Source organism: Artibeus jamaicensis, unplaced genomic scaffold (genome assembly GCF_021234435.1).
Source record: "Artibeus jamaicensis isolate MK-2021 breed Jamaican fruit bat unplaced genomic scaffold, CSHL_Jam_final contig_525, whole genome shotgun sequence".
In the NCBI taxonomy this organism is placed as follows: domain Eukaryota; kingdom Metazoa; phylum Chordata; class Mammalia; order Chiroptera; family Phyllostomidae; genus Artibeus; species Artibeus jamaicensis.
In genome coordinates, this window is record NW_026521874.1 from 13582607 (window position 1) to 13595820 (window position 13214).

A 13214-nucleotide genomic window follows, 5' to 3' on the forward strand; every position below is an offset into this window, starting at 1 on the left:
CGCACAAGGTATGTGCTAAGCAGTGGCCACCTAAGCAAATGTGTGAGTGAGGACACTGGGAAGACTTACAAACGCGAAGGACCCAGAGTCCCGGAGCCGGCCTCTGGTCTCCAGGGAAGGACACGGCCAGGTTGAGGCACTAAGTCGGGAAGCAGCTCCTGTTAGCTGCTGTGCGAAAGAGCAGCCTCCAGCCCTGCTGGAGACGCCGGGTTGAATGATGCATGGCGGAGGCGGCAGATCGATGCAGCCATCAGGGGGTGGAGCGTGCAAGCAGGTCACGTGTGCAGGGCCAGCGTCTCTCCGAACAGAAGCCGGCAGCTTCTGCGAGGAGTAGCTGTCGGAAGCAGACGCAGCCTGAGATGCACTGGGCAGTTCTAGCCAGTGTGCAAAGGACACGGGTCTGCAGTTGAGTAAAATTTCTGCAAGATGTGTCTTTTGGCTATTCGAATGCAGGAAAGGGCAGACATTTCAAAAACGCCTGAAGTCTTTTTAGTCATTAAGTATTTGTTCAAGAATCACTGAGGTGCATGATTCTGTACATACCGACTGCTCTACGTTTACAAAGCCAACAGCCCACGCAGGGGTTCACACGGTACCTGCGTTCATGTGACGAGGTTGGGGAACAGGAGGTAAATAAAGGATCTTGCCGAAACCCGGCGCGAGGCAGTGAAGTCGTCTGTGGGGAAGGAGGTGTGACGGGGGCAGAAGCCCTGATACTCTTGGGTTTGGATCATGTCACACAAAAGGCAGCACCTGAAGGTGACCCAGTGAGTGAAGCAGAGTGTTCTAAAGTACTGGGTGTGGGGTGGAAGAGACAGGAGCACAGCTACGGAACTTAGCTGATTTGCCAATGTCAGGCTGGCAGAGAACAGGGACTTTGGCTGAGGATTGAGGGCTCAGTGCCAGGCGCTCATTCCCCTGTGCTCTCTGGCAAGTCCCTCGGGAGCCTCAACTTGCTCCGCCGCATAAAGCCACGACGCTGGCTCCCTCCCGCTGTGGCCGTGATCTGGGCAGCTACAGAGAAGCAGAGGAGGGGGGAGGACGGGTAAGGGAGAGAGGGGTGCACGTCCCATTGGGGTAGCAGTGGCCGGGGAGCCAGTGGCTCCTTTCCGTGACCCGTGGCTGACTGCAGGCAGAGAAGCAAGTTCCTCAGTAGCTACATTTTGAATCTTTTCCCTTTGTCCTGGAAGAGGGACAGGTGACACTGGTGGCCTGGAACCCAAGGAGCAGTCTGGCTGCCAGGTGCTCTCCCATGCAAGCCCCTTTCCAGCCCACAGCCCAGAGCAAACCAGGGAAGAGCACCCCTCTCTGGGGACCGCGACGCTTCTCACTCGCCTGAAGTGTGCCTCGCCGAGGTGTCCATCGCTAAGGTAATGTACATGGTTTAGCTAGGGAGGCTCAGGGCCGCAAAGGGGGCCAGCAGGTCAGCTCAGCCGAAACCAGAAGCCCTGTCTCTGCCTGGGAACCGCCCGCCTCAGCTTCAGGACCAGCCACACAAGGTCACCTCCCGGCTCTCCCGGGCTCCTCGTCCCCCAGACCCACCTAGACTGTTGGGGTTCTGAGCCCTTTGGTGACAGTGACCACACTTGGAACACCAGGTGCCTTACAGCTTACAGTGGGGAGGGAAGACACTCCTAATCCACGAGTTCTGGACTTTGCACAGCATAGTCCACCTGGGGAGTTTTGGGAAATAACTGAGGCCCCAGCCCCACCCCCAAAGCACCTCATTTCTCAGTTCAGGGGGCAGGGTCCAGGTCCCAATATTTGTTTCAACCCCTTTCCCACCCTGACACCACTGTGTGGCTGGAACTGAGGGTCACTACCCCAAATAGCAAGAATAGCAAAGCCTTTGAAACCAGCCAGTTTGAGATTTACATCTGGGCTGTGCCCCCTGTGTGAGGATGGGCAGGCCACTTAACCCTGGTCTCCAGCGGTCAGTCAGTGTTTTTAACAGGCTTCTCCAACGGAACTCGATGAGCCTCCTGCAGAACCCCGACACCCTATTCTCAGTCCTTGGGTTTCCAGGACTAGATCCAGCCCCAGCTGCACGGCTTTGTTTATGACCCAGGCCTGACCAATCAGAGCCTTCTAAACACCTGGCCACTTAGGGATTGGATGAGGGCTGCTCTTAGTATCCAGAATTGACCAATCAGAGCCTTCCAAACTTCTGGCCACCGAGATTGGGCCAGGGCTGGGCACATGATCCAAATTATTTTGCTGGGACCATTGAGAAAGACAACTTTTCGCAGGGATCTAGTGTAAAGAAAATCAGTGAGTGAAACCCACAGAGAAAAATCAGGTCCTACCCTGTGGAGATCATCTGAGCCCTCACTAGCTTACCATGGACCCAGCTCCACCTCTGCACTTAGGTACATGAGCTAGTAAGCTCCGCTTTTATTCTTAAACCAAGTTCGAGGTGTGGTTCATTTTGGTTCCCTTGCCACCAAAAAGTCCTAATCCATTCTGTGAGCTTCATCTATAGAATGAGCCTAATGTCTACTTTCAGACTTAAAGAGGAGTTTGAATAATAGGTCAAATTCTGGCTGGATTGGATGTGCTCCAGACGTATTTTAAAAAATGTAAATCTGAGAAGCAAAGGCTAAGTACAAAGCGCTGTTTTTAAGGACTATCACGCCTGCTGCCGGCGCCTGCTCTGAAACATACACGTCCCCAGCTGGCTCCCGCTCACCAGATGTAAACACAAGGGACGGCACAGAATAAGGCCACATATTCCCGAGCTGCTGACAGATGGCCGGGAGAATGCTCAGGCAGATTGCAGCGTTGGGTGGCAGGAGGCGCACGCAGACTGGTCTACTTTCTGCCTCCTCCCCAGGCACACACGCTGCTGCCGATTTCTGATCACCACCCCCTCCCGCACGTCCCCACACTTCGGATGCCTTAGCCGCCCCGATTCCAGGGGAGGGAGTTTCCTCCCGGAGTCCGGACAGCACCGTGCACGCTAGGATTCCTTCACATCTGTCGTTACCCCATTGGTCCTCGCAGCCACACTGGGGCAAGTAGGGGCAGTCACACACAATTGCCACGAGAAAACAGGCTCAGAGCCGGCCGGCGATAGGAACGAGGCCATGAGGCCGGCTGGAGGACGGCCAGAATCAGAAGCAGGCACCCAGGCCGACGGCCCAGCAGTCTCAGGCTCTAGACCTGCACGCCGGCCTCACTCCCCAAGGCAGGCAGAGGGGCTCCCCACGCGGGGACACCCTGGGAAGCCGTCTGCCTTCTCATCACACTCACGCTGAACTCCCCACTTCCAGAGGGCCCACCACATGCCATGCCTTGAAATACACCACGTTATCCTCCCCATTTTAATGACGCTGACACGGGGTTTCAGAGAAATATGGGAACTTGGATCGGTTTCCACAACGGTAAGTCGCACAGCTGTGACTCGAGCCCAGGCTCCGACACCAGAGCCCACATGGCCCTGTTGCCACAGGAACCAGTGGGGTCGGGCTGGAGACGAAGGCGTCCACTCAGATTAAAGTGCCCTCTTACCAGCACACACAGGAGGTAGGTCAATCACTCACCCACTGCCCAGGAGGCCTTACTACATAGTCCCACGGTCCGGGCCTTGGGCCCTTCCCTGGGTCCAGCTGATGAGGAAGGCAGGGCAGGAGAGAGCAGCTGGCATTTGCCTGGACGCAGGCAAATGACCTCTTCTGCCCTGGCTGGTGTGCTTGGTGGTTCAGTGCTGGTCTGCGAACCAAAGGGTCACTGGTTTGATCCCCAGTCTAGGACACATGGCTGGGTTGCGAGCCAGGTCCCCAATAGGGGGCGCGCAAGAGGCACCCACATATTGATGTTTCTCTCTCCCTCTCTAAAAAATAAATAAATAAAATATTAAAAAGAAAAGAAATGGCCTCTTCTAGCCCTTGACAGGATTCAAAAGGCATTCTGGGTCTTATCCCCAGGAGAAATATCGCTGATTTCAAGTCGAGACATTTAAAACAAACGGAGAGGAAGTGTCCTTTTTAAACCGTGCAGCCTTCAGAACCCTCACCTTAAGCTTTCCCCATTCAATCAGTGGGCTAAGATCCCGGGTATCTTTGTTTTTCTTCCCTACCTGGATGGCAAGCGTTGATCTTATACTCTGCCCCCCCACCATCATCTCCTCACACAGGGACCCAGGGCCAGGGGGCAGGGGAGTCCCCTCTTCTGCTGTTCTTTTCCCAGGACAAGTCAACAGTCAAGAGTGGGGGCTGAATGTGTGGGGGGCTGGGTGTGTGTGGTTCTGGGTGTGTGTGTGGGGCTGGGTGTGTGTGTGTGGGACGGGGTGTAGGGGGGCTGGGTGTGGGGGGGGCTGGGTGTGTGTGTGGGACTGGGTGTGGGGGGGCTGGGGGTGTGTGTGGGGCTGGGTGTGGGGGGGCTGGGTGTGTGTGTGGGACTGGGTGTGGGGGGCTGGGTGTGTGTGTGGGGCTGCATGTGTGTGTGGGGCTGGGTGTGTGTGTGGGGGCTGGGTGTGTGTGTGCTACTGGGTGTGTGTGTGGGGAGCTGGGTGTGTGAGGGGGGCTGCGTTTGGGGGGGCTCGGTGTGTGTGGGGCCTTGGTGTGTGTGGGGCGCTGGACGTGTGTTTGGGAAGCTGGGTGTGTGTGTGGGGAGCTGGGTGTGTGTGGGGGAGCTGGGTGTGTGTGGGGGACTGGGTGTGGGGCCTAGGTGTGTGTGTGGGGCTCGGTGTGTGTGGGGGGAGCTGGGTGTGTGTAGGCTGGGTATGGGGTGGCTGGGTGTGTGTGTGGGACTGGGTGTGTGTGTGGGGCTAGGTGTGTGAGGGGGGCTGGGTGTGGGGGAGCTGGGTGTGTTTGTGGGACTGGATGTGGGGGCCTGGGTGTGTGTGTGGGACTGTGTGTGTGTGTGTGGGGGTGTGGGTGTGGTGGGACTGGGTGTGTGTGGGGGGCTGGGTGTGGGTGGCCTGGTGTGTGTGTGGGGCTGAGTGTGTATCTGGGGAGTAGGTATGTGTGTGGGGGGAGCTGGGTGTGAGAGGCTAGGTGTGTGTGGGGGGCTGGGTGTGTGTGTGAGGCGCGGCGTGTGTGTGGGCTGGGTATGGGGCGGCTGGGTGTGTGTGTGGGACTGGGTGTGTGTGTGGGACTGGGTGTGGGGGATTGGTTGTGTGTGGGTGGGGGCTGGGTGTGTGTGTTGGACTGGGTGTGGAGCCGGTGTGTGTGTGTGTGGGACTGGGTGTGTGTACTGGGCCTGGGTGTGTGTGAGGGACTCGGTGTGGCGGGGCTGGGTGTGTGTGTGGGACTGGGTGTGTGTGTGGGACTTGGTGTGGGGGAGCTGGGTGTTTTTGTGGGACTGGGTGTGTGGGGGGGGCTGGGTGTGTGTGGGGGGGAGCCAGGTGTGTGTGTGGCACTGGGTGTGGGGAGCTGGATGTGTGTCTGGGGCGGAGTGTGTGTCTGGGGAGATGGGTGTGTGTGTCGGGGGGGCTGGGTGTGAGAGGCTGGGTGTGTGTGGCAGGCTGGGCGTGTGTGTGGGGCTTGGTGTGGGGGAGCTGGGTGTGTTTGTGGGACTGGGTGTGGGAGGTTGGGTGTGTGTGTGGGACTGGGTGTGGGGGGGCTGGGTGTGTGTGTGGGGCTGGGTGTGGGGGGGCTGGGTGTGGGGGGGCTGGGTGTGTGTGTGGGACTGGATATTGGGGGCTGGGTGTGTGTGTGGAGCTGGGTGTGGGGGGCTGGGTGTGTTTGGGTGGCTGAGTGAGGGGAGGCTTGGTGTGGGAGGGCTGTGTATGGGGGGGCTGGGTGTGTGTGGGGGGCTGGGTGTGTGTGGGGGGACCCGGTTGTGTGTGTGGGACTGGGTGTGGGGAGCTGGATGTGTGTCTGGGGCTGAGTGTGTGTCTGGGGAGCTGGGTGTGTGTGTGTGGCGAGCTGGGTATGAGAGGCTGGGTGTGTGTGGGGGGCTGGGCGTGTGTGTGGGGAGCTGCGTGTGTGTGGGCTGGGTATGGGGGGGCTGGGTGTGTGTGTGGGACTGGGTGTCTGTGGGGGGCTTGGTGTGGGGGAGCTGGGTGTGTTTGTGGTACGGGGTTTGTGTGGGGGGCTGGGTGTGGGGGGGCCTGGTTGTGTTTGTGGGACTGGGTGTGGGGGGCTGATTGTGTGTGTGGGACTGTGTGTGTGCGGAGGGCTGGGTGTGCCGGGGCTGTGTGTGTGTGGGGGACTGGGTTTCTGTGCTGGGCCTGGGTGGGTGTGCTGGGCCTGGGTGTGTGTGAGGGACTCGGTGTGGGGGGCTGGTGTGTGTGTGGCGCTGGGTGTGGGGGTCTGGGTGTATGTGTGGAGCTCGGTGTGGGGGGCTGGGTGTGTTTGTGTGGCTGGGTGAGGGGAGGCTTGGTGTGGGGAGGGTGTGTGTGTTGGGGCTGGGTGTGTGTGGGAGAGTGGGTGTAGGGGGGCTGTGTGTGTGTGTGTGGGACTGGGTGTGTGGGGGGCACTGGGTGTAGGGGGGCTGGGTGTGTATGTGGGCTTGGGTGTGGGCGGGCTGGGTGCATGTGTGGGGCTGGGTGTGTGGGGGGGTGCTGGGTGTGTGTGGGGATGGTTGTGGGGGCGTTGGTGTGTGTGTGGGGCTGGGTGTAGGCGGGCCGGGTGTGTGTGGGTGGCTGGGTGCTTGGGGGGTGGCTGGGTTTGAGTGTGGGACTGGGTGTACGGGGCTGCGTGTGTGTGTGGGACTAGGCGTGGGGGAGCTGGGTGTGTGTGTGGGCCTGGGTGTGTGTGGTGGGCTGGGTGTGTGTGTGGGGCTGGGTATGGATGGGCTGGGTGTGTGTGTTGGGCTGGGTGTGTGTGTGGGAACCTGGGTGTGTGTTTGGGGAGCTGGGTGTGTGTGTGGGACTGGGTGTGTGGAGCTGGATGTGTGTCTGGGGCTGAGTGTGTGTCTGGGGAGCTGGGTGTTGGGCCTGGCTGTGTGGGGGGGGCTGGATGTGTGTGTGTGAAAGCGGCTGGGTGTGGGTGGGCTGGGTGTGTGTGTTTGGCTGGGTGAGTGTGTGGGGACCTGGGTGTGTGTGCTGGGCCTGGGTGTGTGTGGGGCTGGGTGTGTGTGAGGGACTGGGTGTGTGAGGCTGGGTGTGGGGGGGGGCTGGGTGTGTGTGGGGGACTGGGTGTGGGGGGCTGGGTGCATGGGGGGGCTGGGTGTGTGTGAGGGACTGGGTGTGTGGGGCTGAGTATGTGGGGGAGCTGGATGTGGGCGGCTGGGTGTCTGTGTGGGGCTGGATGTGGGGGGCTGGGTGTGGGGGCCTTGGTGTGTGTGTGGGACTGGGTGTGGGGAGCTGGATGTGTGTCTGGGGCTGAGTGTGTGTCTGGGGAGCTGGGTGTGTGTGTGTGGCGAGCTGGGTATGAGAGGCTGGGTGTGTGGGGGGGCTGGGCGTGTGTGTGGGGAGCTGCGTGTGTGTGGGCTGGGTATGGGGCGGCTGGGTGTGTGTGTGGGACTGGGTGTCTGTGGGGGGCTTGGTGTAAGGGAGCTGGGTGTGTTTGTGGTACGGGGTTTGTGTGGGGGGCTGGGTGTGGGGGGCTGGTTGTGTTTGTGGGACTGTGTGTGCGGGGCTGGGTATGCCGGGGCTGGGTGTGTGTGTGGGACTGGGTGTCTGTGGGGGGCTTGGTGTAAGGGAGCTGGGTGTGTTTGTGGTACGGGGTTTGTGTGGGGGGCTGGGTGTGGGGGGCTGGTTGTGTTTGTGGGACTGTGTCAGTGCGAAGGGCTGGGTATGCCGGGGCTGGGTGTGTGTGTGGGACTGGGTTTCTGTGCTGGGCCTGGGTGTGTGTGCTGGGCCTGGGTGTGTGTGAGGGACTCGGTGTGGGGGGCTGGTGTGTGTGTGGTGCTGGGTGTGTGTGTGGAGCTCGGTGTGGGGGGCTGGGTGTGTTTGTGTGGCTGGGTGAGGGGAGGCTTGGTGAGGGGAGGGTGTGTTTGTTGGGGCTGGGTGTGTGTGGGACAGTGGGTGTAGGGGGGCTGTGTGTGTGTGTGTGGGACTGGGTGTGTGGTGGGCACTGGGTGTAGGGGGGCTGGGTGTGTATGTGGACCTGGGTGTGGGTGGGCAGGGTGCATGTGTGGGGCTGGTGTGGGGGGGGGGTGCTGGGTGTGTGTGGGGATGGTTGTGGGGGCGTTGGTGTGTGTGTGGCTGGGTGGTTGGGGGGTGGCTGGGTGTGTGTGTGGGACTGGGTGTGGGGCAGCTGAGTGGCTGGGGGCTGAGTGTGTGTGGGAGTGGGTGTAGGGGGGCTGTGTGTGTGTGTGTGTGGGCCTGAGCATGTGTGGGGCACTGGGTGTAGGGGAGCTGGGTGTGTATGTGGGCCTGGGTGTGGGGGGGCTGGGTGCATGTATGGGGCTGGGTGTGGGGGGGGGTGCTGGTTGTGTGTGTGGTACTGGGTGTACGGGGCTGCGTGTGTGTGTGGGACTAGGCGTGGGGGAGCTGGGTGTGTGTGTGGGCCTCGGTGTGTGGGGGGGGCTGGGTGTGAGTGTGTGACTGGGTGTAGGGGGCTGCGTGTGTGTGTGGGACTAGGCGTGGGGGAGCTGGGTGTGTGTGTGGGCCTGGGTGTGTGTGGGGGGCTGGGTGTGTGTGGGGGGCTGGGTATGGGTGGGCTGGGTGTGTGTGTTGGGCTGGGTGTGTGTGTGGGGACCTGGGTGTGTGTTTGGGGAGCTGGGTGTATGTGTGGGACTGGGTGTGTGGAGCTGGATGTGTGTCTGGGGCTGAGTGTGTGTCTGGGGAGCTGGGTGTTGAGCCTGGCTGTGTGTGGGGGGCTGTGTGTGTGTGTGTGAAGGCGGCTGGGTGTGGGTGGGCTGGGTGTGTGTCTTTGGCTGGTTGAGTGTGTGGGGAACTGGGTGTGTGTGCTCAGCCTGGGTGTCTGTGGGGCTGGGTGTGTGTGGGGGATTGGGTGTGGGGGCCTCGGTGCATGGGGGGGCTGGGTGTGTGTGGGGCTGGATGTGGGGGGCTGGGTGTGGTGGGCTGGGTGTGTGTGTGGAGCTGTGTGTGGGGGGCTGGGTGTGTTTGGGTGGCTGGGTGAGAGGAGGCTTGGTGTGGGAGAGCTGTATATGGGGGAGCTGGATGTGTGTCTGGGGCTGAGTGTGTGTCTGGGGACATGGGTGTGTGTGTGTGGCGAGCTGGGTATGAGAGGCTGGGTGTGTGTGTGGGGCTGGGCGTGTGTGTGAGGCGCTGCGTGTGTGTGGGCTGGGTATGGGGCGGCTGGGTGTGTGTGTGGGACTGGGTGTGTGTGGGGTGCTGGGTGTGGGGGGGGGAGCTGGGTGTGTGGCCGGGGGAACTGGGTGTGTGTGTGGGACTGGGTGTGGGGAGCTGGATGTGTGTCTGGGGATGAGTGTGTGTCTGGGGAGATGGGTGTGTGTGTGGGGGGGGCTGGGTGTGAGAGGTTGGGTGTGTGTGGCGGGCTGGGCGTGTGTGTGGGACTGGGTGTGTGTGTGGGACTGGGTGTGTGTGTGGGGCTGGTTGTGGGGCGGCTGGGTGTGTGTGTGGGACTGGGTGTCTGTGGGGGGCTTGGTGTGGGGGAGCTGGGTGTGTTTGTGGTACTGGGTGTGTGTGGGGGCGGCTGGGTGTGTGTGTGGGGCTGGGTGTGCGTGGCGGGGGCTGGTGTGGGGGGCTGAGTAGTGGGGCGGGTGTTGAGGCTCTGGGGGCTGCGGGGCTGGGTGTGTGTGTGGGACTGGGTGTGTGTGGGGGGCTTAGTGTGGGGGAGCTGGGTGTGTGTGTGGGACTGGGTGGGGGGGCTGGGTGTTTGTGTGTGGCTAGGTGTGGGGGGTTGGTTGTGTGTGGGGGCGGGCTGGGTGTGTTTGTGGGGCGGGGCTGGGTGTGTGTGTTGGACTCGGTGTGGAGCCGGTGGGTGTGTGTGTAGGACTGGGTGTGTGTGCTGGGCCTCGCTGTGTGTGCTGGGGTTGGGTGTGTGTGAGAGACTCGGTGTCGCGGGGCTGGGCGTGTGTGTGGTACTGGGTGTGTGTGCGGGGCTGGGTGTGTGTGGGGGGGAGCCGGGTGTGTGTGTGGGACTGGGTGTGGGGAGCTGGATGTGTGTCTGGGGTGGAGTGTGTGTCTGGGGAGATGGGTGTGTGTGGGTGTGAGAGGCTGGGTGTGTGTGGCGGGCTGGGTGTACGGAAGGTGAGTGTGTTTGTGGGTCTGTGTGTGGGAGGTTGGGTGTCTGTGTGGGACTGGTGTGTGTATGGGGCTGGGTGTGGGAGGGCTGGGTGTGTGTGTGGGACTGGGTGTGGCGGGGCTGGGTGTGTGTGGGGGCTGGGTGGGGGGGCTAGCTGTGTGGGGGGGGCTGGGCGTGTGTGTGGCACTGGGTGTGGGGGGCTGGCTGTGTGTGGGGCACTGGATGTGCCTTTGGGGAGCTGGGTGTGTGTGGAGGGAGATGGGTGTGTGTTTGGGGAGCTGGGTGTGTGTGTGGGAGCTGGGTGTGTGTGTGGGACTGGATGTGGGGCCTGGGTATGTGTGTTGGGCTGGGTATGTGTGTTGGCTGGGTGTGGTGTGGCTGGGTGTGTGGGGGGCTGGTGGGTGTGTGGGGCTAGGTGTGTGAGGTGGGCTGGGTGTGTTGGAGCTGGGTGTGTTTGTGGGACTGGGTGTGGGGGCCTGGGTGTGTGTGTGGGACTGGGTGTGTGTGTGGGGCTGGGTGTGTCTGCGGGGCTGGGTGTATTTGTGGTACTGGGTGTGGGGGGCTGTGTGTGTTTGTGGGGCTGAGTGTGTGTGTGGGGCTGGGCGTGTGTGGGGGGTTTGGTGTGTGTGGGGGGCTAGGTGTGTGAGGGAGGCTGGGTGTGGGGGAGGTGGGTGTGTTTGTGGGACTGGATGTGGGAGCCTGGGTGTGTGTGTGGGACTGTGTGTGTGTGTGGGGGGGTTAGGTGTGGTGGGGCTGGGTGTGTGTGTGGGAATGTGTGTGTGTGTGGGGTTGGGTTTGGTGGGGCTAGGTGTGTGTGGGGGGCTGGGAGTGGGTGGCCTGGTGTGTGGGGGGGGCTGAGTGTGTATCTGGGGAGCTGGGTGTGTGTGTGTGGGAAGCTGGGTGTGAGAGGCTAGGTGTGGGGGGGGGGCTGGGTGTGTTTGTAAGGAGCTGCGTGTGTGTGGGCTGGGTATGGGGCGGCTGGGTGTGTGTGTGGGACTGGGTGTGTGTGTGGGACTGGGTGTGGGGGGGCTGGGTGTGTGTGTGGGACTGTGTGTCTGTGTGGGTTTGGGTTTGGTGGGGCTGGGTGTGTGTGGGGGGCTGGGTGTGGGTGGGGGACTGGGTGTGTGTGTGGTGGGGCTTGGTGTGGGGGGGCCGGGTGTGTGTGTGGGACTGGGTGTGTGTTGGGGGAGCTGGGTGTGTGTGTGGGACTGGGTGTGTGGAGCTGGATGTGTGTCTGGGGCTGAGTGTGTGTCTGGGGAGCTGGGTGTTGGGCCTGGCGGTGTGGGGGGGGCTGGATGTGTGTGTGGGGGGCGTGTGTGTGTGTGAAGGCGGCTGGGTGTGTGGGTGGACTGGGTGAGTGTGTGGGGACTGGGTGATTGTGTGGGGACTGGGTGTGTGTGCTGGGCCTGGGTGTGTGTGGGGCTGGGTATGTGTGAGGGACTGGGTGTGTGAGGCTGGGTGTGTGTGGGGAGCTGGGTGTGTGTGGGGGACTGGGTGTGTGTGGCGGACTGGGTGTGGGGGGCTGGGAGTGGGGGCTGGGTGTGTGTGTGGGACAGGGTGTGGGGGGTTGGGTGTTTGTGTGGGGCTGGGTGTGTGGTATCTGGGTGAGTGTGTGGGGCTGGGTGTGTGGGGGCTGAGTGTGTAGGGGGGCTGGGTGTGGGCTGCTGGGTGTGTGTGTGGGGCTGGATGTGGGGGGCTGGATTTGTGTGTGGGGCTGGGTGTGTGGGGGGGGCTGGGTGTGGGTGGCCTGGTGTGTGTGTGGGGCTGAGTGTGTATCTGGGGAGCTGGGTGTGTGTGTGTGTAGAGAGCTGGGTGTGAGAGGCTGGGTGTGTGTGGGGGGCTGGGTGTGTGTGTGAGGCGCTGCTTGTGTGTGGGCTGGGTATGGGGTGGCTGGGTGTGTGTATGGGACTGGGTGTGTGTGGGGGGCTTGGTGTGGGGGAGCTGGGTGTGTTTGTGAAACTGGGTGTGGGGCCTGTGTGTGTGTGTGGAGCTGGGTGTGTGTGTGGGGAGCTGGGTGTGTGTGTGGGACTGGGTGTGGTGGGGCTGGGTGTGTGTGTGGGGCTGGGTGTGTGTGTGCGGGTGGGTGTGGGGGCTGGTTGTGTGTCTGGGGCTGAGTGTGTGTCAGGGAGATGGGTGTGTGTGGGGTTCTGGGCGTGTGTGTGGGACTGGGTGTGGGGGGGCTGGCTGTGTGTGGGGGGCTGGGTGTGGGGGACCTGGATGTGTGTGGGGGGCTGGGTGTGTGTGTGGGGCTGGGTGTGTGTGTGGGACTGGGTGTGGGGGGGCTGGGTGTGTGTGTAGGTCTGGGTGTGTGTGGGGAACTGGGTGTGGGGGGCCTGGGTGTGTGTGTGGGACTGGGTGTGGGGGGCTGGGTGTGTGTGTGTGGACTGGGTGGGGGGTTGGGTGTGTGTGGGGCCTGGTGTGTGTGTGGGGAGCTGGGTGTGTGTGTGGGAGCTGGGTGTGGGGCCTGGGTGTGTGTGGGGCCTGGTGTGTGTGAGGGGGGCTGAGTGTATGTAGGCTGGGTATGGGGTGGCGGGGTGTGTGTGTGGGACTGGGTGTGTGTGGGGGGCAAGGTGTGTGAGGGGGGCTCGGTGTGGGGGAGCTGGGTGTGTTTGTGGGACTGGATGTGGGGGCCTGGGTGTGTGTGTGGGACTGGGTGTGTGTGTGGGGTTGGGTGTGGTGGGGCTGGGTGTGTGTGTGGGACTATGTGTGTGTGTGTGGGGCTGGGTGTGTGTGGGGAGCTGGATGTGTGTCTGGGGCTGAGTGTGTGTCTGGGGAGCTGGGTGTGGGACCTGGCTGTTTGTGGGGGGCTGGATGTGTGTGGGCTGGGTATGCGGGGGCTGGCTGTGTGTGGGGGACTGGGTGTGGGGTAGCTGGGTGTGTTTGTGGGACTAGGTGTGGGAGGTTGGGTGTCTGTGTGGGACTGGGTGTGTGTGGGGGGCTGGTTGTGGGGTGGCTGGGTGTGTGTGTGGGAATGGGTGTGGGGGGGCTGGGTGTGTGTGGAGGGGCTGGGTGTGTGGGGGGCTGGATGTGTGTGTGGGAAACTGGGTGTGTGTGGGGAGCTGGGTGTGTGTGGGTGTGGGGCTGGGTGTGTGTGTGGGGCTGGGTGTGTGTAGGCTGGGTATGGGGTGGCTGGGTGTGTGTGTGGGGCTA

General features: G+C 62.2%; 1 protein-coding gene across 1 annotated transcript; it reads right to left on the reverse strand.

Annotated features, from left to right (window-relative positions):
• Positions 1 to 910: 910 nt before the first annotated feature.
• On the reverse strand, positions 911 to 12342 carry LOC128628084 (uncharacterized; the record flags this gene model as incomplete). Its single annotated transcript, XM_053669848.1, has 4 exons — positions 911 to 1014; positions 9392 to 9476; positions 10172 to 10282; positions 12286 to 12342. Coding segments are annotated over 4 exons (357 nt in total), but the record flags the coding sequence as incomplete, so codon positions are not given.
• Positions 12343 to 13214: the final 872 nt, after the last annotated feature.